The sequence below is a fragment of the Zalophus californianus genome, chromosome 16, assembly GCF_009762305.2.
Source record: "Zalophus californianus isolate mZalCal1 chromosome 16, mZalCal1.pri.v2, whole genome shotgun sequence".
Classification (NCBI taxonomy): Eukaryota; Metazoa; Chordata; class Mammalia; order Carnivora; family Otariidae; genus Zalophus; species Zalophus californianus.
In genome coordinates, this window is record NC_045610.1 from 19,242,608 (window position 1) to 19,269,338 (window position 26,731).

The 26,731-nt window shown below is 42.1% G+C and overlaps 1 protein-coding gene across 1 annotated transcript in view; it reads left to right on the forward strand.

Moving 5' to 3' along the window:
* Nucleotides 1-15,441: 15,441 nt before the first annotated feature.
* The window catches only part of NF1 (neurofibromin 1), a 276,385-nt gene continuing 265,095 nt past the window's right edge, over nucleotides 15,442-26,731 (forward strand). The window contains 1 exon segment of the mRNA XM_035724594.1: nucleotides 15,442-15,895. Within this exon segment, the coding sequence (XP_035580487.1) occupies nucleotides 15,836-15,895 (60 nt within the window). The 5' untranslated portion in view covers nucleotides 15,442-15,835.

Sequence of the window (26,731 nt, forward strand, 5' to 3'; positions counted from 1 at the left end):
TTTCAGGTGTACAATATAGTGATTCAATTCTATACATTTCTCAGGGCCCATCAAGATAGGTGTACTCTTAATGCCCTTCATCTATTTCAACCATCCCCCACACAACTCCCCTCTGGTAACCACCAGTTTGTTTTCTGTATTTAAGAGTCTGGGTTTTTGTTTGTTTCTTTTTTTCTTTGTTTGTTCATTTGTTTCTTAAATTCCACATATGAATGAAATCATATGGTGTTTGTCTTCCTCTGACTTATTTCACTTAGCATTACACCCTCCAGCTCCATCCATGTTGGGTGGCAGGATTTCATTCTCCTTTATGGCTGAGTAATATTCCATTGTATATATATACCACATCTTCTTTATCCATTCATCTATCAGTGGATACTTGGACTGCTTCCATAGTTTGGCTATTGTAAATAATGCTGCAATAAACCTAGGGGCTCATATATCTTTTTGAATCAGTGTTTTTATATTCTTAGGGTAAATACCTGGTAGTGGGATTACTGAATCACATGGTAATTCTATTTTTAAATTTTTTGAGGGAACTTCATACTGTTTTCCACAATGGCTGTACTAGTTTGCATTCCCACCAACAGTGCACAGGGTTCCTTTTCTCCACATCCTCACCAGCACTTGTTATTTCTTGTCTTTTTTATTTTAGCCATTTTTACAGGTGTAAAGTGATATCTCATTGTGGCTTTAGCTTATATTGCCCTGATGATGAGTGATGTTGAGCATCTTTTCATGTGTCTGTTGGCCATCTGTATGTCTTCTTTGGGAAAGCGTCTATTCAGGCCCTCTGCGCATTTCTTAACTGGATTGTTTGGTTTTTTGGTGTTAAGTTATGTAAGTTCTTTATATATTTTGGATACTAACCCCTTATAGGATATATCATTTGCAAGTATTTTCTCCCATTCAGTAGGTTGCCTTTTTGTTTTGTTAATAGTTTCCTTCACTGGGCAGAAGCTTTTTATTGGTGTAGTCCCAATAATCTAATTTTGCTTTTGTTTTCCTTACCTGAAGAGACATATTTAGAAAAATGTTTCTATGGCTGATGTCAGAGAAGTTCCAGCCTATGTTTTCTTCTAGGAGTTTTATGGCTTCAGGTCTCACATTTAGGTCTTTGATCCATTTGGAGTTTATTTTGCATATAACAAAGTGGTCCAGTTTTCCCCACCCTGTTTGTTGAATAAACTATTTTTTCCCCATTGTATATTCTTGCCTCCTTTGCCACAGATTGACAATATAAGTGTGGGTTTATTTCTAGACTCCCTATTTTGTTCTATTGACTTATGTGTCTGTTTTTGTGTCTGCACCATACTGTTCTGATAACTACAACTTTGTAGCGTATCTTGAAATTTGGGATTGTGATACCTCCAACTTTGTTCTTCTTTTTCAAGATTTGCTTTGGCTATTCAGGGTCTTTTGTTTTTAAGATTACTTGTTCTAGGGCGCCTGGGTGGCTCAGTTGGTTAAGCGACTGCCTTTGGCTCAGGTCATGATCCTGGAGTCCCGGGATCGAGTCCCACATTGGGCTCCCTGCTCAGCAGGGAGTCTGCTTCTCCCTCTGACCCTCTTCCCTCTCGTGCTCTCTATCTCTCATTCTCTCTCTCTCTCTCAAATAAAAAAAAAAAAAGATTACTTGTTCTAGTTCTGTGAAAAATGTTGTTGGCATTTTGACAAGGATTGCATTAAATCTGTTGATTACTTTGGGTAGTATGGCCATTTTAACTATATTGGTTCTTCCAATCCATGAGCATGGGATATCTTTCCATTTGTGTCATCTTTAATTTCCTTCATTAGTGTTTTATAATTTTTGGAGTACATGTCTTTTACTTCCTTGGTTAAGTTTATTCCTAGGTATTTTATTCTTTCTGGTGCAATTGTAAATGGGATTGTTTTCTCTTTCTATCACTTCAATATTAGTGTATAGAAATACAACAGATCTATATATATTAATTTTGTATCCAGTGACTTTACTGAATTCATTTATCAGTTCTCATAGTATTTTGGCAGAGTCTTTAGGGTGTTCTATATATCATAAAGAAACAGCTTTATTGAAATATAATTCATGTATAATTCACCCATATAAAGCATATAATTCAGTGGTTTTGAGAATATTCAGAGTTGCGCATCCATTACAATACATTTTAGAACACTTTCATTACCTCAAAATGAAACCCCACACCCATTAACAGTCATTCCTCATTTCTTCCCAACCCCTCCCCAGCCTTAAGCAACCACTAATTTACTTCATATCTCTATGGATTTGCCATTTATGGACATTTGATATAAGTGGGATCATAATATGTGGTATTTTGTGACTGACTTCTTTTGCTTAGCATCATGTTTTCAAGGTTCAACCATGTTGTAGCAGGTATCAGAACTTCATTCCTTTTTATGGCTGATTAATATTTTGTCATGTGGCTATACCACATTTTGTTTATCCATTCACCAGTCATGGATCTTTGAATTGTTTCTTTTTGCCTATTATGAATAAAGTTGCTATAAGTGTTCATGTATAAATCTTTGTGTGCACGTGTTTTTTCAATTTCTCTTGGGTATATACCTAGGTGTGGAATTGCTGGGGTCATATGATTGCTCTATGTTTAATCTTTTGAAAAACTGTCAAAATGTTTTCCACAGTCACCGCACTATTTTATACTCCTACCAGTGGCGTAGAAGGGTTTCAACTTCTCCACATCCTTGCCAACATTTTTATTGTATTGTACGAAACTGTCTTTTGTATTACACCTATCCTAACAGGTATAAAGTAATACTTCATTGTGGTTTTGATTTGCATTCCTTTGATTGCTTAAAAGATGGTGAGCAGCTTTTCTAGTGTCTATCAGACATTTGTGTATATTCTTTGAGAAATATCTATTCAGATTCTTTGCCCATTTAAAAAAATTTATTATTTATTTTTAAGTATGTAATCTTTACACCCAATGTGGGGCTTAACTCACAACCTCAAGATCAAGAGTTGCATGCTTTTCCAACTGAGCCATCCAGGTGTCTTTGCTCATTTTTAAATTGGGTTGTTTCTTTTGTTGTTGTTGGGTTGTAAGAATTCTTTGTATATTCTAGATACAAATTCCTTATCAGACATGTGAATTGCAGATATTTTCTCCCATTCTGTAAGTTGTCTTTTCACTTTTTTGATGGAATCCTTTTTTTTTTTAAGATTTTATTTTTAATCTCTATATCTGATGTGGGGCTCAAACTCACAACCTTGAGATCAAGAGTCACATACTCCACCAACTGAGCCAGCCAGGTGCCCCTTAATAGAATCTTTTGAAGTACAAAAGGTTGTCTTGTTTTGTTTTAAAGATTTTGTTTATTTATTTGACAGAGAGAAACAAATCGAGAGAAGGAACACAAGCAGGGCGAGTGGGAGAGGGAGAAGCAGGCTTCCTGCTGAGCAGGGAGCCCGATGCGGGGCTCGATCCCAGGACCCTGGGATCATGACCTGAGCCGAAGGCAGACGCTTAATGACTGAGTCACCCAGGCACCCCTTGTTTTGTTTTTGATGAAGTCCAATTTATCTATTTTTTTTTCTTAATTCTCTGCTTTGGTATCTTATCTAAGAAAGCATGGCCTAGTTCAAGGTCACAGAGATTTACTCCTTTGTTTTATTCTAGGAGTTCTAGAGTTTTAGCTCTTACATTTTCCATTTTGAGTTAGTTTTTGTGTATGGTGTGAGGTAGGGGTCCAACTTCCCTCATTTACATGTGGCTATCCAGTTGTCCCAGCAGCATTTGTTGAAAAGAATGTTTTTTACCCATTGAACTGTCTTGGTGTCCTTGTCAACAATCAAATTGACTGACTGTAAGTATGATGGTTTCTTTTTGGACTCTCAGTTCTACTGCATTGCTCTTATGTCTGTCCTTATACCAGTACCATGAGTTACCTTTTAACCATGGCTGCTTTCTTTCTTATAACAAGAGGAGCTCCCAGTTGACGGTTCTCTTGTTAACAGCTCAGTCTCGGAGGGAGGATGTGGTCAGTGACAGAAGAGGGGGTAGCCAATTCTCTGTGACATCTGTCTTTTTGTGCTGCTCTCACTTCTCCAAGAGTGGAGCCCATAGCATGGAGGTGTCAGTGACACCCTTGTTGATTTATCCACTTTCAGTGCATTGTGCAGTGTACTTGTGCCTAATTAAGTGGATCTATGGATTTTATTATCTAGATTCAAATAAAATAAACATGCTAAGCATGACAGCAGAGGATGTCAACAGTATTCTAAATATTAAAAAACAAATGTGCGCACACACACACAAACAAGGTAAAGGTGTTATTTGACAATAATTGAGGGAGGGACGAACTCTTTTTGTAAAGAAACTTGCTATGGAAAGGGCAATTTGAAAAAAAAAGATCTTTAAATATTTCATGGTTATGTGGTTTGTTGCTGAAAAACATAAGGGTTCACCTATTAAAAACTCTCATCGCGGGGCACCTAGGTGGCTCAGTTGTTAAGCATCTGCCTTTGGCTCAGATCATGATCCCAGGGTTCTGGGATCGAGCCCCACATCGGGGGTCCCTGCTTGGCGGGAAGCCTGCTTCTCCCTCTCCCTCACTTGTGTTCCCCCTCACGCTGTGTCTCTGTCAAATAAATAAATAAAATCTTAAAAAAAAAAAACCTCTCATCACTGCACACTTAAAAAACTTAGAAATAACAACTTCAAACCCATTAAAGTTACAAGGAAATGTTTCAGTGGACTTTGAATCCATATGTTAGTTTGAAAGAAACAACTGATCGACCTCAGGGAAATTAGAAATACACTTACTGCAGTATAAGAGCAGCAGTGGCCTTGCAGAATTATTGAAAGGACTGAAAATCTAATATCATTACATAGTAAGCACAGCCAATGACAGCTTCATCCATTTGTGTATACATATGTTTTAGAGAGAACTTTTCAGTTTTGGTAGCCATTAAAGAAGAACAAAATAAACTCAACTTTAGAGCCAGAGTTTTATTTATTTTTTATTTTTTATTTTTTAAAGATTTTTTTTATTTGACAGAGAGAGACACAGCGAGAAGAGGGAACACAAGCAGCGGGAGTGGGAGAGGGAGAAGCAGGCTTCCCGCGGAGCAGGGAGCCCGACGTGGGGCTCGATCCCAGAACTCTGGGATCATGACCTGAGCCAAAGGCAGACACTTAACGACTGAGCCACCCAGGCGCCCCATAGAGCCAGAATTTTAGAAAGATCAATAAATCAAGATGCTGGAAAATGACAAAACAAGTCCAATCACAATGCACTTAGTCAAAATATTATAAGCAATATTAATATTTTATATTTTATAATAAATACCATTAATGATATGGCAAGTATTAGACATTTTAGCAAGAACAAAAAGTAATATATTATTAAAGAAAACTAAGAGTAGCTTAGAATATGCCTACAATTTTTAAGTAAATAAATAAACCTGTACCGGGCATGGGTGCTTAAATTTTTTTACCGAAAGGAATGTTTTTCCAAAAAGTTTTGGGTACCACTGGTCTAAACTATTACATTATAATGCAAAATCACACAGTGAATTGTCAATAAGGAGCTACCGTGCACAGCATTTCTCAAATTCATCTGGCCATGAAACATTTGGAGAGATGAGTGTTCCAGGAAACCTTCTTTGGACAATGCTGGATGCTTGTTAAAAGGGTGGGGTGGACTGCAGACAGAACTGAATTTACCTATCAGCCTCATCATGGACTAGTTGGGTGACCTGAACATATTACTAAATCCTTTTGAGCCTCTGTTATGTGTACCCTGTAATATGGGGCTAGTAATATCCACCGCCTATGTTTGTATGAACTTAAAAATCATATTGCATATAAGTGCATAGCATAGTGCCTGACTTCTTGAATAGCACTTCTTGAAAAGAAGTTTTCATTGTTTTGTCACCTATGATAGTTATTTAGAGACCTGTTTTATCTTTCATAACTACACTTCTTCAGTGCAAGGATTGAATCTTCTCTTACAAGTCCTGTGTAACACTTAGCTGCAAGAGACATTCATGAATGAATGAAGAAATGAATAATAGAAACAGAATTCTCTGAAACCAAAGCTTGGGAGACTACCTATATCACCGAGGACTGAAGGAAAAACATTTCTTTCTCAGCTGCTTATAATTCACCTTTTAATGACTAAACCAGAACACTTATGTAGGATGAGTCCTCATAGTAAGTAGCATTTGTTTCCTAGGCAGTTGATAACAATTAGCCAGTAATTAATTGTTTCCAGCTGCTAGTCTTTGATTAATCATGCAAACAAATTCATTACAGTTCCCCAGTGGCTTGGTATTGCTAGGAGTTAGAAACCTAGCACACCTGAAATGAAGACAAGATGACCATGAGTGCTTTTTTAAAAAAAGTTTATTTTTTCTAGTAATTGCTGCACCCAGTGTAGGGCTCCAACTCATGACCCCGAGATCAAGAGTTGCATGTTCTTCCGACTGAGCCAGACAAGGGCCCCACTAGGAATGCTGTAAAGGTCAGGGGCACAAGGACTGGTGTGGCCAGGGCAAGAACAGCCATGGGAGGATCTGATAGGTTTCCTCCACCCCAACTTTATTCAGGTATAATTGACAAATTATAAATTCATTGACAAATGAGACTGAAATATATTTTAAGTATACAGTGTGGTGATTTGATAGATAGATATATATATTGTGGAATGATTACTGCGATCAAGTTGATTAACACATCCATCACCTCACGGTTACTTTTTTTTTTTTTTCTTTTTTGGTGAGAATGCATAAGATCTCTTTCGGCAAAATTCAAGTATACAATACAGTGACCATGCTGTACATTAGACCCCCAGAACTCATTCATCCTAAAACTGAGTTTGTATCCTTTGACCAACATCTCCCCACACCCCCATCCAACCCCTGGCAACCACCATCTATTCTCTATTTCTATGAGTCTGAGTTTTTTGTTTGGGGTTTTTTTTCTTCCCCTCACATATAAGTGATACTATGCAGTGTTTGTCTTTTTCTATCTGGCTAAAAGTGGGCTTTAAAGGATAGACAAACTATTTCAGGGTCAGATAAAAAGAGTGAAGGCATGATAGAGTCCATTTCCATCTCTCTCCCCCCACCTATTACATGTGTTCCTATTTTAGTATCTCATTATAACAGTGCTAATGATACTACTACTTAAATGACAGACTTATTTTTTTTTAAGATTTTATTTATTTGAGAGAGAGAGAAAGAGCACAAGCAGAGGGAGAGGGAGAGGGAGAAGCAGGTTCCCTGCTGAGTAGGAAGCCCGATTTGGGGACTCCATCCCAGGACTCCGGGATCATGACCTGAGTGGAAGGCAGAGGCTTAACCCACTGAGCCACCCAGGCGCCCCAATGACAGACGTATTTAACGATAAATAACCCAAATCTGTCTTAGGCCTCATGTGGCCCAGTTTGGGGGTGATATTGCATTCAAAGAAAGCACCTAGCAATTAAAAATGAAGGCAATTCCTATGGACATTATGCCGCTTACAACTCACAGTCACACTGGGGAAAGTCACCGGTCCTTTCACTCCTCTCGGTCTCCACCCGGCAGCTGCTTAGGCCCCGCCCTCTTTCCATTTCTTACTCTCCACTACTCTTAGTTAGGGTTGCATTCAGCCGCACGGAACTGAAACCTGTACGCGCATGCGTAACGAGATGGCGCCTTCCTTTACCTAATGGAGCCCGAACTCCCGGCAGTTCGGGGCAGGGATCCCTGGGCTTCCTTTCGCTTTTATCTTTTGCAAAATGGCTGCTTCATCTTGAATCTGTGTTCTCAGTGGGGAGACAGAAGAATGAAAAAAGCAAATGACAAAAGCTTCATGCATGCCAACTGAGTCCCTCTCTTTCTCTCTCTTTTTTTTTAAGATTATTTATTTATTTATTTGAGAGAGAGAGAAGCAGCATTAGGGGGGAGAGGGTCAGAGGGAGAAGCAGGCTCCCTGCCAAGCCAGGAGCCTGATGTGGGATTCGATCCCAGGACTCCAGGACACGACCTGAGCCAAAGGCAGTTGCCTAACCAACTGAGCCACCGAGGTGCCCCGTCTCTCTTTTTTAAATCAGGTAAACAATATCTTTTTTTAGGTTTTTATTTATTTATTTGAGAGAGAGACAGAGAGAGGGAGAAAGAAAGAGCACAAGAAGGGGAGAGGGGCAGAGGGAGAGGGAGAAGCAGACTCCCTAATGAGCGGGGAGCCGGATGCGGGGCTTGATTCCAGGACTCTGGGATCATGACCAGAGCCAAAGGCAGACGCTTACCTGACTGAGCTACCTAGTTGCCCCTTGTTGATTTTTTTAAAGTGGTCACATTGTTCCCTCAGAACAAAATTGGGGGAGAAGGAAAGAAAGATGGTGGTGTGTGCTGTATCTCTGTCCACCTGAGTGCTCCCTGAACCTTCTCTAACAGATGCCAACTCCCCCCTCCTTCCATTGCTGTTCTTTTTTTCTTTCAGAAGTCACACCGAATCTTTTCTAATCCAGCTTTTTGGCTGTTCCTCTCCCAAGCCGGGAAACACCTACTGGATGCCAGGCGGGCGCTTCTCCAAGCCCCTTGCAAGCATTATTTCACTTAACCATCAGGACAGCCAGATATTTCTATTATTGTCCCACTTAATAGATGTGGAAAGTGAGGCTTACAGTGGGGAATTAACTTGCCAAGGTCACTAGGTAGTAAGAGTTGGTGCTGTCATTTGAACCCGGATGTCCTAGGTGAAAACTGACTCTGAGATGGAGAGTTGTGCCCACGAAGTTCATTGTGAAGTGCTTTCAGGATTAACACTTGGGCAGGAATAAGAACTCACGTTTGGCTAGAAGAAGAAGTCAAACTAAGGCATAGTTTCAACAAAAGGCTTCAACCAATCCCACAAAGAGCTTCAGAGCTGAGAAGGCCCTTCAGAATAGTCCCATCTTGAGGCAAAAAGGCCAACCCTTTAGAGACCTACAGAAGTGGGGGGTGGTCTCCTAGACTGGAAGTGGGCTCTCTTGGGGAGCAGGTATGACCTCGGGTGAGGTGGGTCCCTTTTCAAACTGATGGCAATTTCTGCAGAGGGTCTCGGAGAGCCATCAGCTATTAACACTCCCAGCAGCAGAGGGAGGATGCAAAATGAGGACTTGAGGCCTGAAGTGATCACCATGGTGGCCACGTTTATCCTACCTTTGGACTGCTCAGATCCACTTTCTTCATACAAGAAGCTCTGGGAACAGTTCTTACAAGATTCTGGTTGTCCCTTAACCTGGGGAAACAAGCATGAATAAGATTAGTAGGATTATAGCCCTCCATTGATCATCTTCCTTCTCTACCCTTTGTAGATTCCCCTTACCCTAAGCTAGCATCTCATCACCACGCCCTTTTCAGATGTGGCTGCAGCACTTGTCCATTTACCATCATAATTGAACAGGGGAGAATCAAGAGATGCCCCCGTGGATCCCAAGCATACTGTTCTCTGCTTCCGTTGTGTAATAGCTCTGCCTCTTCCTGACGGTCAGGGTCAATTATCCCTGACGAGATGGTGACCCCTTTCCTTGCGTGCTGGTGTTGTAGTAAGAGAAGCCCAAAGTGACTGGGAGGTGGCCATAGTTTAAAGTTTAGTGGGATTATTGCTGTATTCCCTGTTGATAGTGTTCCCACTTTGGGAACCAGGACCTCTAGACCTGCAGGGCCCAGAGTTGTGGAAATGGGAAACACAAATTCTCCTAGTGGGTCACTGGGGATAATGTTAACCAGGGCCACTCCTTCCACCTTTCAGCTCACAGATCCATGAATTCTACCTTTTGGGGACACAGTACCAAATAATTGTCACTGATTAGGGTGCACTCTTTGTCCCGGAGGATGGTGCTCCATCCTCTCTAAGCCGGGCCTCGGTTGTACCTTCAAATGACCATTCCATCACCCCATTGGGCCAGCAGTTCCTGGCTAGCATGGTATATCATAGGACCAATAGATTTCATGGTCATGGGCCCACTGCAAACCTGTTTCACTTTAAGGAGGTTTCTTTGGTCCAGTGCTATGTTACGGAGGATCCTGTGTCAGTGGATCAAACATTCTGTAGGTCCTTAGACAGTGGTGCTGGCTAAAAACAACAACAGAATTCTGTAGGCAGGAAGAGCAAACCCATACCCAGAATGTTTCTATTCCAGTCCAGGCAAATCATTGTTCCTTCTAGGGTAGAAGATGTCATTTTGGCATCAACAGGCTGGTTGGTTTCCTAAGGGATGGTGTCCTATTAGAGACTTAGTTTTTGTCACTGTTGCTGCAGGTGGGACACTTGGTGGCATCAGTGGCTAGATCAACCTTGGTGAGTAGGGTCCCACCCTGTTAGGCTCATGCATAGTCTCCACCCCTGCCACTGTGGCCCCTCTGGACATGCACTCATCTCTGTATTCTCCTAGGGGATACAAATTTCAAAAAATTTAGAGTCTTGGCTAGCTTGGGGGGGGCAGTTTCAGAAGTTTTCGCTTGGCCTTCTCCACTATGACAGCGCTTATCCCACAGGCCAAGGGACAAATGAGAGGCTTTTGCCAAATACCAAGTATGTCTTTTCTAATTATACATTCAGGGAGGACCAGAGGACTCATTTTTCTGTATTCTTGCTGGGAACACAGTCTTCTTTAGTCATCAGGTTCTGGGTCTGAAAACTGGCTAAGGTCCAGAAAACAGGCAAGGGACTGTGGCTTTTCATTAGGGCAGGTTCCCTCAGCCTCCTCTTCATCTATCCTTGAGTTTTAAAAGGTGTACACATTGAACCCTGCTGGCCGCGCATGTCCATTCCCTCTCGGTACCTGGTGTTCCATTGACTATATCTGTAGCTCTCTGCGGGTCCTGTCCCCTAGGCTGCCCCTCTAATCGGACAACTCCTGACAATGGGGCTTAATCTTGCTTTTGTTGGTGAAGTGCTGCCTCCTGGGCTCTATTTCTTCAAGATCCTATCAAGCCTACTGCTGTCATGGAGCCTAGCTCTGTAACAGGATCGCCTGCCATTAACCCTGGTCTTGAGGGGAGCCACCACTGAGCTGTTCAGTGATGCTGATTGTCTCTTCTACTAGCACACTCCTTATTGCTTGCCTAAAGGGCACAACATAGTCAGCTGATGGGATGTGCATGGTATGTCCACTCTAGCATGCCTACTTCTCTGAGTCTTTTTCTCCCTTCTTCTGTTCCCAGCTATGATGGCTCTGGCCTTTCTGTTTTACCTAGTGTGGGCCATTGCTTTCTCTAAGCTTCCTGGAAACCTCCTAGTGACCTGTTAGCATTATCTCCTGTGGGCTTGCTAGGATGTAAATACCATAGTACAGGGACATGCTCATACCAATAAACTCTGCTTTGTCTAGCATTGTGTTCTCCTCTTCCGTCCTCCCTCCCCAGTTTGGTACCTGGGGACCCAATCCTGTACCTAGGCTCCTGGCTTCAGCAGGTATATACATGTTAGCAAGCTCTTTTAGCTCCTTCAGTATAGTGCCTCTCCCCTTCTTTGGCAGGTCCAGCATCTGCACAGTGGGGTTATTTTGTGACTTGATTTCAGTTATTGGTCTGGTAGACAGGAGGAAAGGGCCAGGTAGATCCTAAGGAGGATGTATGTTGCCTTGTAAGGTAGACACTTTCACATTTTCAAGCAGGGGGGAGTGGGGCACTTCTATAAACCCAGAGTGTTCAGGGTGATGTGGGGTTTTAAGGTTTTTATCAATCCAGATGCCCCAAAGTGTCAGGATCCCATTTCTTTCTAACCATGGCACTGATCTTGACATGGAAGACTTGCCAGGGCTGAGAATTCAACTTGTTTGGAGTGCTACTATTCTTATAATTAAATTCTGGGCCTGATCCTCAGCGTTTTCTTCCCTCCCCCCATTTATGTATTCCTAAGGAGGCACTCTAGCCTTAGCCTTTAACTGGTGATTAACCACCCTCAAATTTTCAGTGCCTATTCCACCAATAGCTGTCCAATCTTATAGTTCTTAAATTTCTGTTTTTCCCATATATAAAAAAGTGCCTGATAGGTTACATCTACCCGTGCATTCTTTTTTCTTTTTTTAAAGATTTTATTTATTTATTTCAGAGAGAGAGAATGAGAGACAGAAAGCACGAGGGGGAAGGGGGTCAGAGGGAGAAGCAGACTCCCCGCCGAGCAGGGAGCCCGATGTGGGACTCGATCCCGGGACTCCAGGATCATGACCTGAGCTGAAGGCAGTCGCTTAACCAACTGAGCCACCCAGGCGCCCTCTACCCGTGCATTCTTGCACTGGTACTATATCCCATGCATCCCATCCCATTCCGTCCCCCCTGCTGACAGCTTTCACAGTTGTAGAGCTACAGCATGCCAGGGCCTATCAAGGGCTTCACCTGGGGCCTTACTGCCACCTGGCCAGTGGATGATTCAGCTCCACGGCATCAGACCACACTCATGGGACTAATTGGTTTAGTTCAGATTCTCTGGAAAACCAACTCGGAAATGGAGATATGCAAGCAGGAAATCTATTAGGTAATACCCTGGGGATCCACACTGTGAAGAACTGAGGGAGTTAGGACAGAGCAGAAAGAGAAGTTGAACTGAATGCAGTCACAGCTAAATCCTCTTCCTGACCCCCTGGGAGCTGATCCCTTATGAGGGCTCTGGAGTGCCTTAGGATGAGACCTGGAATCTTCCAGCCATTTGTGCAGTTTCTCCTGAGGCCGGTGCGACCTGGCATGAGGTAGCTCTCTAGCTCAGGGCAATTTCTGGAAAGGGACTCATGGTAAAGCTGTAGGCCACTAATGCTCCCAGCAGCTGGGGAAGTGGGTACCTTAGTTCTGAGGTGCCTGGCCCTCCTTGGGATCCTGGAGGTGTGGGGCATGGGTAGAGTGGAGGGAATGCTCCAGGAAGAAGACACTTGGAGACAAAATTGGCAGAGACTGCTGTGTGACCAAGAAACAGAGGACAACGGAGAGTGATGCATTTTATTTTCATTAATTTTACTATTTTTTATTTAATATACTTGACAAGCGCGAGACATTTAAAACTATAGCAAATGCTAGTATTTCCCCTGAACTCTCTTGTGTTGGACAGTGCAGAACTGGGATGTTAGGACATGATCTAATTCTGTTCTCCTCTGAGGCCATGTCTTTCCACTAGACCAGAGCTAGTCAAACCGGTGCTCCATGGGCTACATTCAGATAGCAAACGTATTTTGTTTGGCTGCACAAAGTTTTAAGAAACGTGAATTGGCTGCCACTATGTAAAAACTGGAAAAGTTTATATGTAAGTGCAGATTTCCAGCCTCTATTGAGTAACCTGAAGATCTAGCAACACTGTGTCAATATTCCAAGGCGGTAATTGACTCAAGCTGAGTGCCGGCTGCCCCTTTAACTGGGTGGGGCCAGGGGGATGTGCTCTTTAGTTCACCACAGTGTCTCTGCATTACCCTCTTTGGCATTTTTGTTTAGAATTCCTGCTGTACTATGCACTGCTTGACACAGTGCATGGTATATATAATAGGTGTTTGGTGCTCCGTATTAGTTCAGCAGAATTGAATGAGTTTAATTGGAGAGGAGGTTGGAGTGAAGTCTTGTGTTAACACTCTCAGTGTTATGAGATGCTTTGCAGTCAGTGGGGGGCCACAGGACAGAAAGTGCAGATTAGGATGAATTAGTGAATTAATGCTGGCTGGAGCCCGAGTAAAGCAAGAAGAGCAGAGGGCCAAGGCTTGAAGTTTGAATGTTCTTACCCTAGAGTTAGAGAGGAATGGGGAATGGGGAACCAGAGGAGAGGAAAGAAAAGCACAAAGGGACGTCAGGAATGGAATGCCAGGGGAGCCAAGGGAGCTGAGGGTTTGGACATTTGCATCCAGGCTAACTAAGATGAAGGGAATAGACAAAGAGCCATGGCAACAAGAAAGTAATTAGGAACTTTCAGAGGAAGCATGAGAAAAGGAGAGGAAGATTGTGGGTCTGGAGGTTTAGCAGCGAAGTAGAGGCATTGGGATACTCTCTGGAGGTATGAGTGAGAGCTTTTTCATGGGTGTTAGTTGGGAAGGGCGTAGATGGGTATTCATTTAATATTTATCCTTTTCTTCAACATTGTCACCATCATTTCTGACATCATCTAAAAGAAATTAGTTGGTATTCATGTTGCATCCTTAAAGAATGGGCTACAGAATGGTCTAGACCCTATCCTCTTGTTCTAGTGGAATGAAATATTAGTTTATGTATTTTGGACAATCACCAGCCAGGCAAAGATTGGAAACTTCTCTCATGGATCTCTCTCTCTCTGTGCATGGGATACTGGCTTAGAGGATTTTTTTTTTTTTTTTGTGGTAAATGTAAAATACTAGTTTTGCTCTGCCTTGTCACCCAATTGGTATCATTCCATGTGGCCTAACTGGCTAATTAGTGTGTGCTCAGAACGTGTAAACTGATTTTAAGATTATCCTAAGTAAAGTGTATTGAGGAAGATAAACTTAAAAATAGCTCATTCCAAAGTTCATGTCCAGTATAGATAGATCATAGTTTTGGATGTAATCCTCTTCCTGGAAAACCAATTTCGTGACCCATTTCACTTGAAATCATTTCAACTGTGGTTTTAGGGGCATGGGGAACGCCTTTGTTTCTGGAGAGCCACAGCCTATCTCTATTGTCTTTGGAGTCAAACCTCCTGGGTTTGCATCCTGACTACCTACCCACTCTGCTTTAGGCAAATCTCAGAACCTCCTGTGACCCAGCCTCATCAATTACATGAGGGTAATACCTATTGGAAAGGCTCATTGAAAGATTTAAATGAGATGATGAATGTTGAATCGATGATGTATGGGAAGCCCTTAGGGGATTATTGAGGATGGTGCAACTTGAATCGATTATCAACTGTGCAAAAGTTTTATTAACTTGGGTGCCTGTCAGTTCAGCAGAGGAAGTCCGGACTGCACTCCCGGAGTCTGAGCACTTTGACTGCCATCGGGTCTAGCGCTGGGATTTAAGAGACCGTTAAAAAAAAAAAAAAATCATTGAATCTCTCTTGGCCTTACTTTTCCCCGTTTCTCCCCAGTTTTTACTAGCTACGAAGGACCTGAAAGCCTGAGGTTGTGTGCTTTATTTTTTGTGAGAGCTTAAGGCAGAGAGGGACTGTGGCACAGCCTCCCCAGATCAGAGGCAGAGATCGCGCTGGGAGAAACGCTAGCCCTAGGGCGCCCTAACTTCCAACCTGGGGAGCAATCCAAACCCGGAGGCCGGCGGGGGAGGGGGAGCCTCTTGTGGCGGTGGGGATGCGAGCGGATGTTCCCGGGTCAGCTCGGACTCTTGCCGGCTGAACCCAGAACCCGAGCGTAGGTGAGCCCGGCGGCGAAGAGGGACGCACGCCTCCGGGCCCGGAGGAGTTAGGTGACGTCACCTCCAGGAGGACTCGCTTTTTCATTAATGAAACCGGCCGGCGCGGGCGCATGCGCGGCAGGCCCCCTTCCCTCTCGCTTCCCCCTCCCCTTTCCCAGCCGCGCTCTCAATCTCTAGCTCGCTCGCTCTCCCTCTCCCCGGGCCGTGGAAAGGATCCCACTTCCGGTGGGGTGTCATGGCGGCGTCTCGGACTGTGATGGCTGTGGGGAGACGGCGCTAGTGGGGAGAGCGACCAAGAGGCCCCCTCCCCTCCCCGGGTCCCCCTCCCCCGTCCCCCTTCCCCCTGCCTCCTCGCCAACGCCCCCTTCCCCTGTCCCCCTCCCGGCTCGGCGCAGGCCCCCCATCCCCACCCCCGTGGGAACGTTCGGAGCCTGCACTCCTCAGACCCTCTCCTCGCCTCTGCCCTCACCTCGGCCCCCGCTCCCCGCCCTCTTCCCGGCCCTGGGCGCCGGCCGGCCCGTCCCTCCGCCGCCCCCCGGCCGCGGGGAGGACATGGCCGCGCACAGGCCGGTGGAATGGGTCCAGGCCGTGGTCAGCCGCTTCGACGAGCAGGTAACGGGCCCGTGGCGGGCGGGAGGTGGGAGCGAAGTGGGGGTGGGGGCGGAGTGGGTGAGGGGAGGAAGGAGCAGCCGCCTCCCCCGCGGCTGCCTCGGGCTCTGGAGGAAAGGAAGGGGGGAACCAGAGGGGGTGGCCTAGGGGGGAGGTGCGGGAAGGAGGGGACGGCTGGTAGCTCTGGCTCCCCTTCCCTCCTAGGTCGGGGGGTGGGGCCTTTTCCCTGACCACCCCTCGGACCCGCCATCCCCTTTATCCTAGCCCTTCCGCTTGCTAATGAGGATGAGTGACCTGGGGGCGCTTTCAGGGGCTCTCCATCTGGATTTAATTACCCCCCCTTACTTTTTTTTTTTTTTTGAACGGAGGTGGGTAACGTTTAGGGGTTTCCCCTTACCTCAGTGGACCTCTGAACTGAGGGTAACTGAAGGAACCCCCAGGCTTGTCTTGTGTACCCCCAGTAGGAGAACGATAACATCCCGCCCCTCCCCCAGTTTCTTCAGCTTCCTCTCTTGGACGGGGAAGAGTAGAAGAAAGCAGGGAAAGCACAGGTTTTCTTACTTTCTGCTCCCTTGTCTCTGCCTGCCCCGAGAGCCCCAAGTGCACACACACACACACACACACACACTGCACATCTTTTCGGTACCCCACATGGGCGTCCCCCCCCCACATCCTGATGAGCCAAGACTGACATTTACATTGCCGTTGTAGTAGGAACCATGGTTCTCGTTCCCTTATGCTTCTGAAATATCTTTCCCTTTTTTCTTCCTTGGTAATTGCAGTTTCACCCTTTATTTTGCCAGCGGTCTGAGAATGTGAATTTGGCTTTCTTGAGTGAGAATCTTGGGGAGTAAGGGGAGAAAGGTGAAAGGAAAAGTGGGAAACTGCATCTGAGTCCCTGACAACAGAGAGCAAGGACAGCTGGGATGTGGTACTGGAGCCCATAATTCTGCTAGTGTTTTGTTGTTGTTTTTAACTCTCACCTCTTGGTTGACAGGAGAACTTTCATTGAGAATATTTGGGGTGGAAAAAAAAGTTTCATAGCTTGGGGAGGTGCCTTTTTATTCCCTGAGCTTCACACACTGAATCTTGGGGCTGATCAGAATGAATGCACACGAAGCCTTTTGTCAGTGGGAATTAGTTTAACTTTGTGTTGCTGTTGGTCGTTGGGGATGGTTTAAAGGGATGCTTTTTGCAGGTCCCTTCTACCCTGGGCTTCCTGTGATGAGGGAACTGTTTAAGATTGAATCAATCTATTTTGTTTACTGGATACAATCATAAAAGTGATCATGGGAGCTGAATGGAGTGGGGAGGAGGGCTCCACTTTTACTGGATCCACAAACATTTCCTTGCAGGACTCAGAGTGTTTCTGACCTACCTGAAAGATATTTGGGAATAGGGAGCAGGACTGAGAAGAAACTACAGAGATAAAATAGAATTGCAAAGCTGTCAGGGGTTTTGCAGGGGTTGTCGCACCCATTCTTCTCCTTCCAGACCAAAAAGCATCTAAACCAAGTGTACTACAAATCTGAGGAAGTAAAATGTTACTGCATTTATTTGGGTTGGTGTTATTGATAGAGCATTAGATTGAAAACTTGAGAGAAAAGACTTTCTCTGTGTAATCTTGAAAAAGGATTTAAAAAGCACTTGGAAGAACCCCAAAGCTGAGCCTTGTGGACAGCATAATCTGGATGCAGGAATTTGAAGGATTCACACCATCATTGTTTTTCTCCAATTTTTTTATTAAATAATTTTCCCCCAGTTTTTAGACTTTATTTCTTCTTGCCTGTTGATCTCTTGGCTTATCTGCTACATATGGAAAAGATAGTTTTCTAAATTTTAAAAGAAGGATGATTTCGATTATATGCCCAGTAATGCAAGTAAATATTTCCTTCTTTTTGTCTCCAGTGTTAAAGGACCTTAGGCTTTGCTGTTTGCCTTGTTATTGAATATTGTGGGATCAAACTCACCACCATCTGTTAAAAATTAAGAACATAAGAGTTTTAAATGGAAGCATTTTAAAAAAAATATATTCCTTATGTTGTAATTAAGAGAAAGATACATAGGGCAAATTATTCCTCACATTTTTCTCTTACAAGGTTAAAGCCCACTGATCACGATACAAAAGTATAAGGGTTTTCAGTGTTTAATATAAGGTACTTCTTTGTATACCTTAACTTACTACAGAAGTAATAAATGTTTAATTCAGACTAGAGTTTACCTTGAGGTTGGAAAGTGAGAAAACTGAGGCACAGATATATTAAATGACTTTCCAAGGTCACATAGCAGACCTAATAACAAGAGCCTCAGTATGAAAAGTATCGAATGCTGCACAATCAGAAATACTTTTTCTGAAAAGTATCTTGTAGGATTTGTTTTAATAACCCGTTTAGTTAAGAGAGAAGAGTTTACATTTTTATTGAGGGGAAGGAAAGCTCTACATGTAGTGAGAGGTAATTGTATAAGAGTCTTAAATGTTTTAGCTATTTCTAAAAGTTTTAAGTTTTGGATATATTGTCTATATTTTGTTTCACTGGGTCCAGCGGGATTCAGGCTGCTTTTTATTAGAGCTAAGACATGTGTATATATTGAGCCAGAGAGCATGTGCAAGTCTAAAGGTATCAGCTCTATTTGTGATTGAATTGATGTTTTGGTTGGCCTTCTAATATTTAAGGTGATTAAAGCAGAAATGCATTGCTAGCCGTTGCTGATAACGTTTTGTACTCTGATGGGTATTGCTTGGCAACTTGATGTGGTAGACTCAGTTAAAAGAAGTGGTAGTGTTCCATCTTGACGTTTTGAGCTTAAGTCCTTGTTTCCAAGTGGTAAATGAAATTGCTGTAACGTGCTAGTATTGCACCTAAACGTAGTATTTATGGCCTAAGTTGAATGATTCTTCCCAATTTTAAACGTAGTTACCTCTTTGATTAGGGAAATGGCAGTTGCAAAGGTGGAAGGCCAGAAAGTTGAATGAATGTATCAGTTATATCTTCTGCTTCTCTGTAACCTGCCTTTATGGTGCTGAATAGTAAGTTTTACATTGAAATTGGCAAATTTTAGGTGTGTAGCTCTAAATTGTGGCTTATTAGGTTACTTAAATTATAGAAAACCTTGTTACATGCCCCACCTAGCTCTGTGTGCCCCACCTGTTCGGTAGGACTTTGTTTCTTTTTTTTTTTTTCCCCTAAAGATTTATTTATTTGAGAGAGAGAGAGGAAGTGAGAGCTGGGGAGGGGGCAGAGGGAGAGGGAGAGAATCTCAAGCTGACTGCCTGCTGAGTGTGGAGCCAGATGCGGGGCTTGATCTCATGACCCTGAGATCATGACCTGAGCCAAAATCAAGAGTCGGATGCTCAACCGAATGAGCCACCCAGGCACCCCAGTAGGACTTTGTTTCTGAAAGGGCATATAAAAAAACTGTGGTTATTTGTAGATTTTTTTCTTTTTTTTTAAGAAATTGGAAAAAAAGATCCCCAAATGATTTGTCGTAAATATGTTCATTTAAGCATTTATATTTTCCATATCTGGTCAAGTGAAAACAGTATTTAACACTCCCTCCCATTTTTAAGAGCATATTAGAGAATAAACTCTGATTTTCGATTTGAAATCATAGCATATTAGTTATTGTAAATTGAATGCTAATTGGAATGCCCTTTGAATAGGTGGTATAAAATACACGCGGTATAAAATGATTGGCAAGGGGCGCCTGGGTGGCTTAGTCGGTTAAGCTCTGACTCTTGATTTTGGCTTAGGTCATGATCTCAGGGTCCTTGGATCGAGCCCCACGTCCAACTCCACACTCAAGTGGGGAGTCTGCTTGAGGATTCTATCTCCCTCTCCCTCTGCCCCTCCACCTGCCTCATGTGTGTCCACACGCTCTCATAAATAAATCTTAAAAATGATTGGCAAGTGTCTTTGAGGTTAAAACCACATGTTAATTGGCTAAATAGATTTGTAAAACTTTGAAGCTGTTTTGGATTAAAAAAAAAAAATCTCCTAGGGGTGCCTGGGTGGCTCAGTGGTTAAGCGTCTTTCTTCGGCTCAGGTGATGGGCCCAGGGTCCTGTGATAGAGCCCCACATCGGGCTCCTTGCTCAGCGGGAAGCCTGCTTCTCCCTCTCCCACTCCCCCTGCTTGTGTTCCCTCTCTCGCTGTGTCTCTCTCTGTCAAATAAATAAATAAAATCTTAAAAAAAAAATCGCCTAGCCTTGTTCTTAAAGCCTTGTCTGCCATTTTTATAAGGCCTTAAAAGTAGTTGAAAATGAGTACTCTTTTGGCGAGGGGTATTTTTTTTTTTAAGATTTTTATTTTATTTATTTGAGAGAGAGAGAATGAGAGAGCGAGTGAGCACAGGAGAGGGGGGAGGGTCAGAGGGAGAAGCAGACTCCCTGCTGAGCAGGGAGCCTGATGCGGGACTCGATCCAGGGACTCCAGGATCGTGACCTGAGCCGAAGGCAGTCGCTTAACCAACTGAGCCACCCAGGTGCCCTGGCGATGGGTATTTTATGGTGAGGAAAAAAATGCTTATTCTTTATTCTGGAACTCATTTTTAATTATTTTTTTTTAAGATTTTATTTGAGAACAAGAGAGAGAGCGAGCGAGCATGAGTGGTGGAGGCAGGGGCAGAGAGAGAGGGAGAAGCAGGCTCCCTGCTGACCAGAAAGCCGATGTGGGGCTTGATCCAGCATGACCTGAGCTGAAGGCAGATGCTTAACATACTGAGCCACCCAGGCGCCCCTGGAACTCATATTTTTAAAAAATTTCTTACCACTGGTCCTCAATTTTCTATGCTCCCTCACTCCCCTTACCTTATGTAGCATCTAATTTAACCTTTCTTTATGTGACTGCCTTCCTTTTGCCTTCAAACTTACTGAGATTTCTTTTCTCAAACGTTTACTTGGTCCTGTAGCTTTCTCTCAGTGGATCATTTTTTTTTTCTTTTTGTTGCCAGATACCTGCTGCCTCTACTGTTTATCCACCCATTTCCTTTATAGCTGAAAACTAGCTTCTGCCTCTGCTTTCCTTCTGGATTGCTGCTTTCTTGAAAGTGATTCCTTCTGGCAAAACAGTGGTTTTTCTCAACCGTAGTGCCGCTGTGGTATTCTATTACCTCTGGAAACCAGTCTACTGGAATTCCTAAGAAAACAGTACTGACTTGTATGTGTGCTTGCAGATCCTTATATATTGATGTGCTCATCGATCCTTGGAAGGATTTGCTTTCTCTGTCGTACCGTGCTGCCTATCACTGAATTGGGGTTCCTAAGTGGGGTCTGAGTTTTGTTCTGCTATTTACTACCTCTGTCCTTATGCTAGCCCTTATTAGATCTCTGTGGATCTAGATTTTCCTCATCTGTCAGAAAAGAATTAACTAGAAAATCTCTAAGGTTCTCTATCTAGTTTAAATATTCGATGATTTTAATATTTTAATAGCATCTCCCCGTGCCATAACAGTCCATTGGGAGCTGACTCCACTTAATTTACCAAACTGTTTCTCATTATGCCTCAGCATGCACCTATGTCCCAGACAGGTTGGCTCAGTCTCTTCTGTATATATCATGCTTATTCCTGCCTCTCAGCCTTTGTTGATGCCAGCCCCTGCCTGAATGCTTTCGTCCTCCTCTGTGCTTTTAAAATTCCTATCCATCAATGTGCAGCTCAAGCTTCAAGCTTCATTTTCCCCATGAAGTCTTTTCGGATTAAACTCACTTCTTGGTGTGCTTGTCACCTGGGGTTTCTCCCCTCAGGAGGGTTGATTGAACACAGCTTAGTATTTGCTCTTCTCTTTTTGTCAAATAGAGTGTAAACTTTCTAAAAAGCAAGAAACCTCTGGTAGAATTCTCATATAGTCACCTCAGGGCCCTGCATAGTTATGAGCATATAGTGTGTCATTGATGGAATGTTTTGTATATGATTCCTGGTTGAAAGATTGATTGGCTAAAAGGAGCGGTGATTTTGGCTTTTAAATGGAAATAACTGAATTTTAATGTAGTGTTTGTAATAGCCTAGGTCTTATAACTTAAATGATATTTTAATCACGAATAGTTTTTTTTTTTTAAGCAATAGCTTTGAGGAACTTGCACATATTTATATTTCTTCCCACAGAGCTAACATGTTTTATGAATCAAGTTTCAGATCTGATTAACTACCTTTGTGGTCTTGGATTTGTCACTTGCTTTTAGTGGTAAGTTTCTACATAAGGAAATTTTTTGCAGTAGTCTGATAGGATCATGAATGCAAAGTGCTTTGAAAAATCTGAAAGTATGTAAATGTAAGATTTACACATTTTCTTTACAGCTTATAGACTTTTGTGTTTTCACTAAATAAGGGAGATTGACTGGTCTCTGGATATTCCCCCGAAATGTACCTTGACTGATATACATACATTGCTGTAGCATTCGTTGATAAATACTTAGGGTACTGAGTGCATCCTTATGTAACATTATCGTGGATGTCTGTAATTGATTTTTCTTGCTTTATTATCTAATTTATAGCAAATACATGGCTCCTCAAGTTTGGGACGTTTAATATAAAAGTGTCATAAGGTATTGTGTGAATTCGGCCAGCAATATTGTTATATTTTATTTTATTTTATTTTTTTAAGAGTTTATTTTTTTATTTGAGAGAGAGAGTGCGCACGAGCACGAGCTGGGGGGAGAGACAGAGGGAGAGACAGAGGGAGAGGCAGACTCCCAGGACGCTGGGGTCATGATCTGAACCAAAGACAGACACATAACCAACTGAGCCACCCAGGCATCCCTGATTTTAACTATTCCTATATGTGACATTTTGAACAATAGGAAATTAGGTTCTTAAATCTGCTTCCTCTTCTTCTTTTATTTTATTATTATTTTTTGATGTGTTTAGCATAAAGAATTTTGTGCTTATAGGAAAGGTTAGTGATCTATTACCATACAGTAGTGCCTTGTTTTTACATCTTTTTTCTTTGGATTACTGATACTGCTATGGGGCATTTTTGTTTTAGTGTTTTGGGGTTCTTTATAGACTCTGTATTGTTGCATTTTAACAACATGCTTTTAAAGGTGAGCAGTGTATTAATTGACATGTATTTTGTAGATGTGTTCCTTCAGCTTCAGTCTGTTCTTCATTGGGAGTTGTGTGTGTGTATCAGACAGGGGACAGGAGGTATAAGAAGGCTTTTTTTTTTTTTTTTAAAAGGATGTTTAAGGAGGAGAATATTCCATAGATGTAGAAGGGGAGGTTTGTGGGGAGGTTAGCTTAAACTGTTAAAAGGCTTAGAATCAATACTGAAGCCGAATATGGGCATCTTAAGTTCTTTCTTTGCAGAGGATTGACTTGTATTTATAAAAGCATTGGCTTATTTTATCTGAGATCTTTTAGAATACCCCATTTTCTTGCGGGTGGAGAGGGAAAGATGAGACAAAGTTTGTTTTGACCTTGAAGAATAGAAAAGTTAAGGTGTTTCACATTGTGGTGACTGAATTTAAGTTTCAGCAGTCTGTAAAATTCTGTATCATACTGCCAGAGCCTTCAGTAAACAGAGCACTCTGAGAGGTTGTGCTGAAGAAAATTTTAATATTGCAGAATATGTATAACTGGAATCGGTAGTGCCCTCATTAAGATCTCTTAAGGTGCACACAGTAGACTGCCTATCTGACCACTTCAGATGTCCTATGCCAGTGATATATAGTTACCTTCTTTAGTTCTCTGAGAGTGGCTTTAGAGCCATTGACTTTATCATCAAAAGAACTGTTGAGACAAGAAAGCCCCAAGCTAATCTGGAATCCCATCCTATTATGATGAAGAATTGGAATTGTTCTCTAAACTTTTACATGTTTTTTACTATAAATGGCACTGATTACTTTGCAGTAGCAATAACTTGAGGTGCAAACTCCCAGATTGCATATTTTCTTTAAACCACAGGCTGGCTCTCTTTTGGTTTGGCTTAAGGTTGCCACTACAGTCTACAAGCTGTTGCCTGCCCCTATTCATATTTTGTAGCTTTGAGTGTCTTATCCTATTGAATTTCAGAGAACTTACTTAACTTTTCCTGATGAAATCCTTTCCCCCTTCACTTCACATCCCCCAAGTAGGGTAGTATATCTAGTGTAAGAGGCATGAAGTTGAGTAAATAGCAGGACTTTTAGGAATATATTTTAAAGGTTTTTTACCTAACTTATTTTTTTAAAGATTTTATTTATTTATGTGACAGAGACACAGCGAGAGAGGGAGAGGGAGAAGCAGGCCTCCCGCGGAGCAGGGAGCCTGATGCGGGGCTCGCTCCCAGGACCCTGGGATCATGACCTGAGCTGAAGGCAGACGCCCAATAACTGAGCCACTCAGGGGCCCCTTACCTAACTTATTTTTAATCATAGTTTTATACTGTGTATAAAGGTAGTGACCTTGTGGGTAATTACCATGCATAAGAATCTCAAGTGACCCTTTTCACTTTAATTGTTGACAGCTTTCCTTGGGTAGTCTTCATAGTAATTTGGGCATGAGAAAACAACCACCTCAAATTTGTGGTGACAGTAAACTAGGTGGTAAAAAAACAAAACAAAACTTTTTATTGTATAGCTTTCAGGGTGGCCTTGGACCACTCACTTCTCTGAACTTCAGTTTTTTATGTTTTCATCTGGAAAATGGGGATAATACCTGCCTACTCATATCATGGGCTTGTTTAGTGTCAGGTGTGAATCTTAAATGAAAGGAAGCTGTAAAGTCATAAAAATATATTACTGTGATTATCGTCATGTGTAGTATTTTTTCTATCCCTTCTTTATAGTTTGATTATTATGATACAGTTTGGTATTAATATTACTTTGCATGAGGAAAAATAAAACTAGAGATGCAGAGCAACTTGTCCACAATCATATGACATGTAATTAATTGAGTTTAAATTAGTGTGTGGGTGTTAATCCTTAGAGCAGTAACTTTTCAATAAAGCTTTACAGAAAAGATCTAAATTTTTTGAACAGATAGCACAAATATGTAAAGTGAGAAACGGATTATTGTTTCTTCACTCAAAGTTGAGTTGTTAACATTTTACCTTTTATGTTCATATGAGTGTATCTGGAAATCTTTCAACACATCTGGTCATGTGTTAGAAAGAGACATAACTAGACATACATTTTAAACATTATATCTTTGATTTCATTATTTATCATTCTTTTCACCTTATCAAAGCTTCTTTGGCTGTTTTTTAGATTTTAATTATTTGTGTGAGAGAGACAGAGAGAGAGATAGCACGCGCATGGAGAGCATGGAGTGGGGGAGAAACAGAGGGGGAGGGACAAGCAGACTCCGCCCTGAGTAATGAGCCTGACTTGGGGGGGTCGATCTCACAACCCTGAGATCATGACTTGTGCCAAGATCAAAAGTCAGATGCTTAACCGACTGAGTCACACAGGCACCCCAAAATTGTTCCCCTTTTATTTAGTTTTATAACATTGCATTATATTCACTGCAGATTTTTAGGTGAAGAGAGTTGAATAAGAAGGTGAGAGAATAGAATTTGTTAGAATACCAACAGGAATGTACAATTATAAATGTGAGACTGTGTATTTATTTCATTTTTTAATTTTGGCGTTTTACTGTCCAGTTTCATAAAATTGGTTTTCATACTCTAAGAACATTCCATTTAGGATTTGATTAAATTTGAGCCAACTCTTTAAACTTTGGTAGTATTTGAGTGCTTTATCCTGTTGGATTTTTGGGTATTTCTGTTTTTTTTTCTTTCTTTGTTATATATATGTTTTCAGCCCCATGCTCCCCCCCCCCCCCGCCCCAATCTCTCAAACCATTCATCCTGACTTTTGGAGTATCTTTTCACCATCCAACTCTGCTCAGGGCTGGGAAAATGTTTTTTTTAATACTCCAGGCAGGTCTTGCTTTTTTGGGTAATGGACTGAAGTGGGGTGGGGGGGAGCATTTGTATTTCCTGTTATGTTTCAGTTTTGGCCTCTGATAATTGAATTTGCAAGTAGAGGATGGAAGAAGTAGGAGGTTTTGTTTTGGTCAAATGTTGGCAGCAAAGATCAATGAAGACCTGTGCTTTGGTTTCTGCCCTGACTCAACTACCTTGTGATATGTAAATCTAAATTCTGAGTTGTTTCATTATCTGTAAAACAGGAGAAATAGGATCTGACAGTCTAAAACTTTTATAATTCTTAAAACGGATTGATTTTTGTTTTATATTTTAGAGCTAGTCCTCTGAAAAAAATCATTCCAGTCACTAATTGATTAGTCACAGATCCTTAGAAGGAATCTGAGATTATTTAAATCCACTTCTGCAGTAGCCTTGGCAGATGATTGTCCAACCTCTATTTGGACATTTATTTAAAAAAAAATACAGTAGTAATTCATGTTCATTGTAGAAATTCAGTAAATCACACACAGACAAAATGAATAAAAGTCATTTATAATACCACACTGCAGAGAGAACCACAGTTAAAATTTTGGTATATAATTGTGCTGATTCTGAAATCAGACTGTCTGGGTTTGAATTCTTGGGCTCTGCTTTGCCACTGCTTCCTAGCCCTTGGCCAGTTTACTTAACTTCTTCAAGCTTCAGTTTCTTCACTTGTAAAATAGTCAGTAAAAGTATCTAATTTTCAGAAATGGTTGTGAGATTTAAATTAGGAAATATGTGTAAAGCATGTTGCATGGGTTCTTGCACTTGGAAGGAGCTCAATAAATGTTAGCTACTGTTGTTAGGTTGTTGGAATTGAATGAGATACATTGTTTTATAATCTGCTCTTTTTTTAAAAAAAGATTTTATTTATTAGAGAGAGATCACGAGTAGGGGTGGGGGGTAGAGGGAGAAGCAGACTCCCCACTAAGCAGGGAGCCTGATGCAGTAC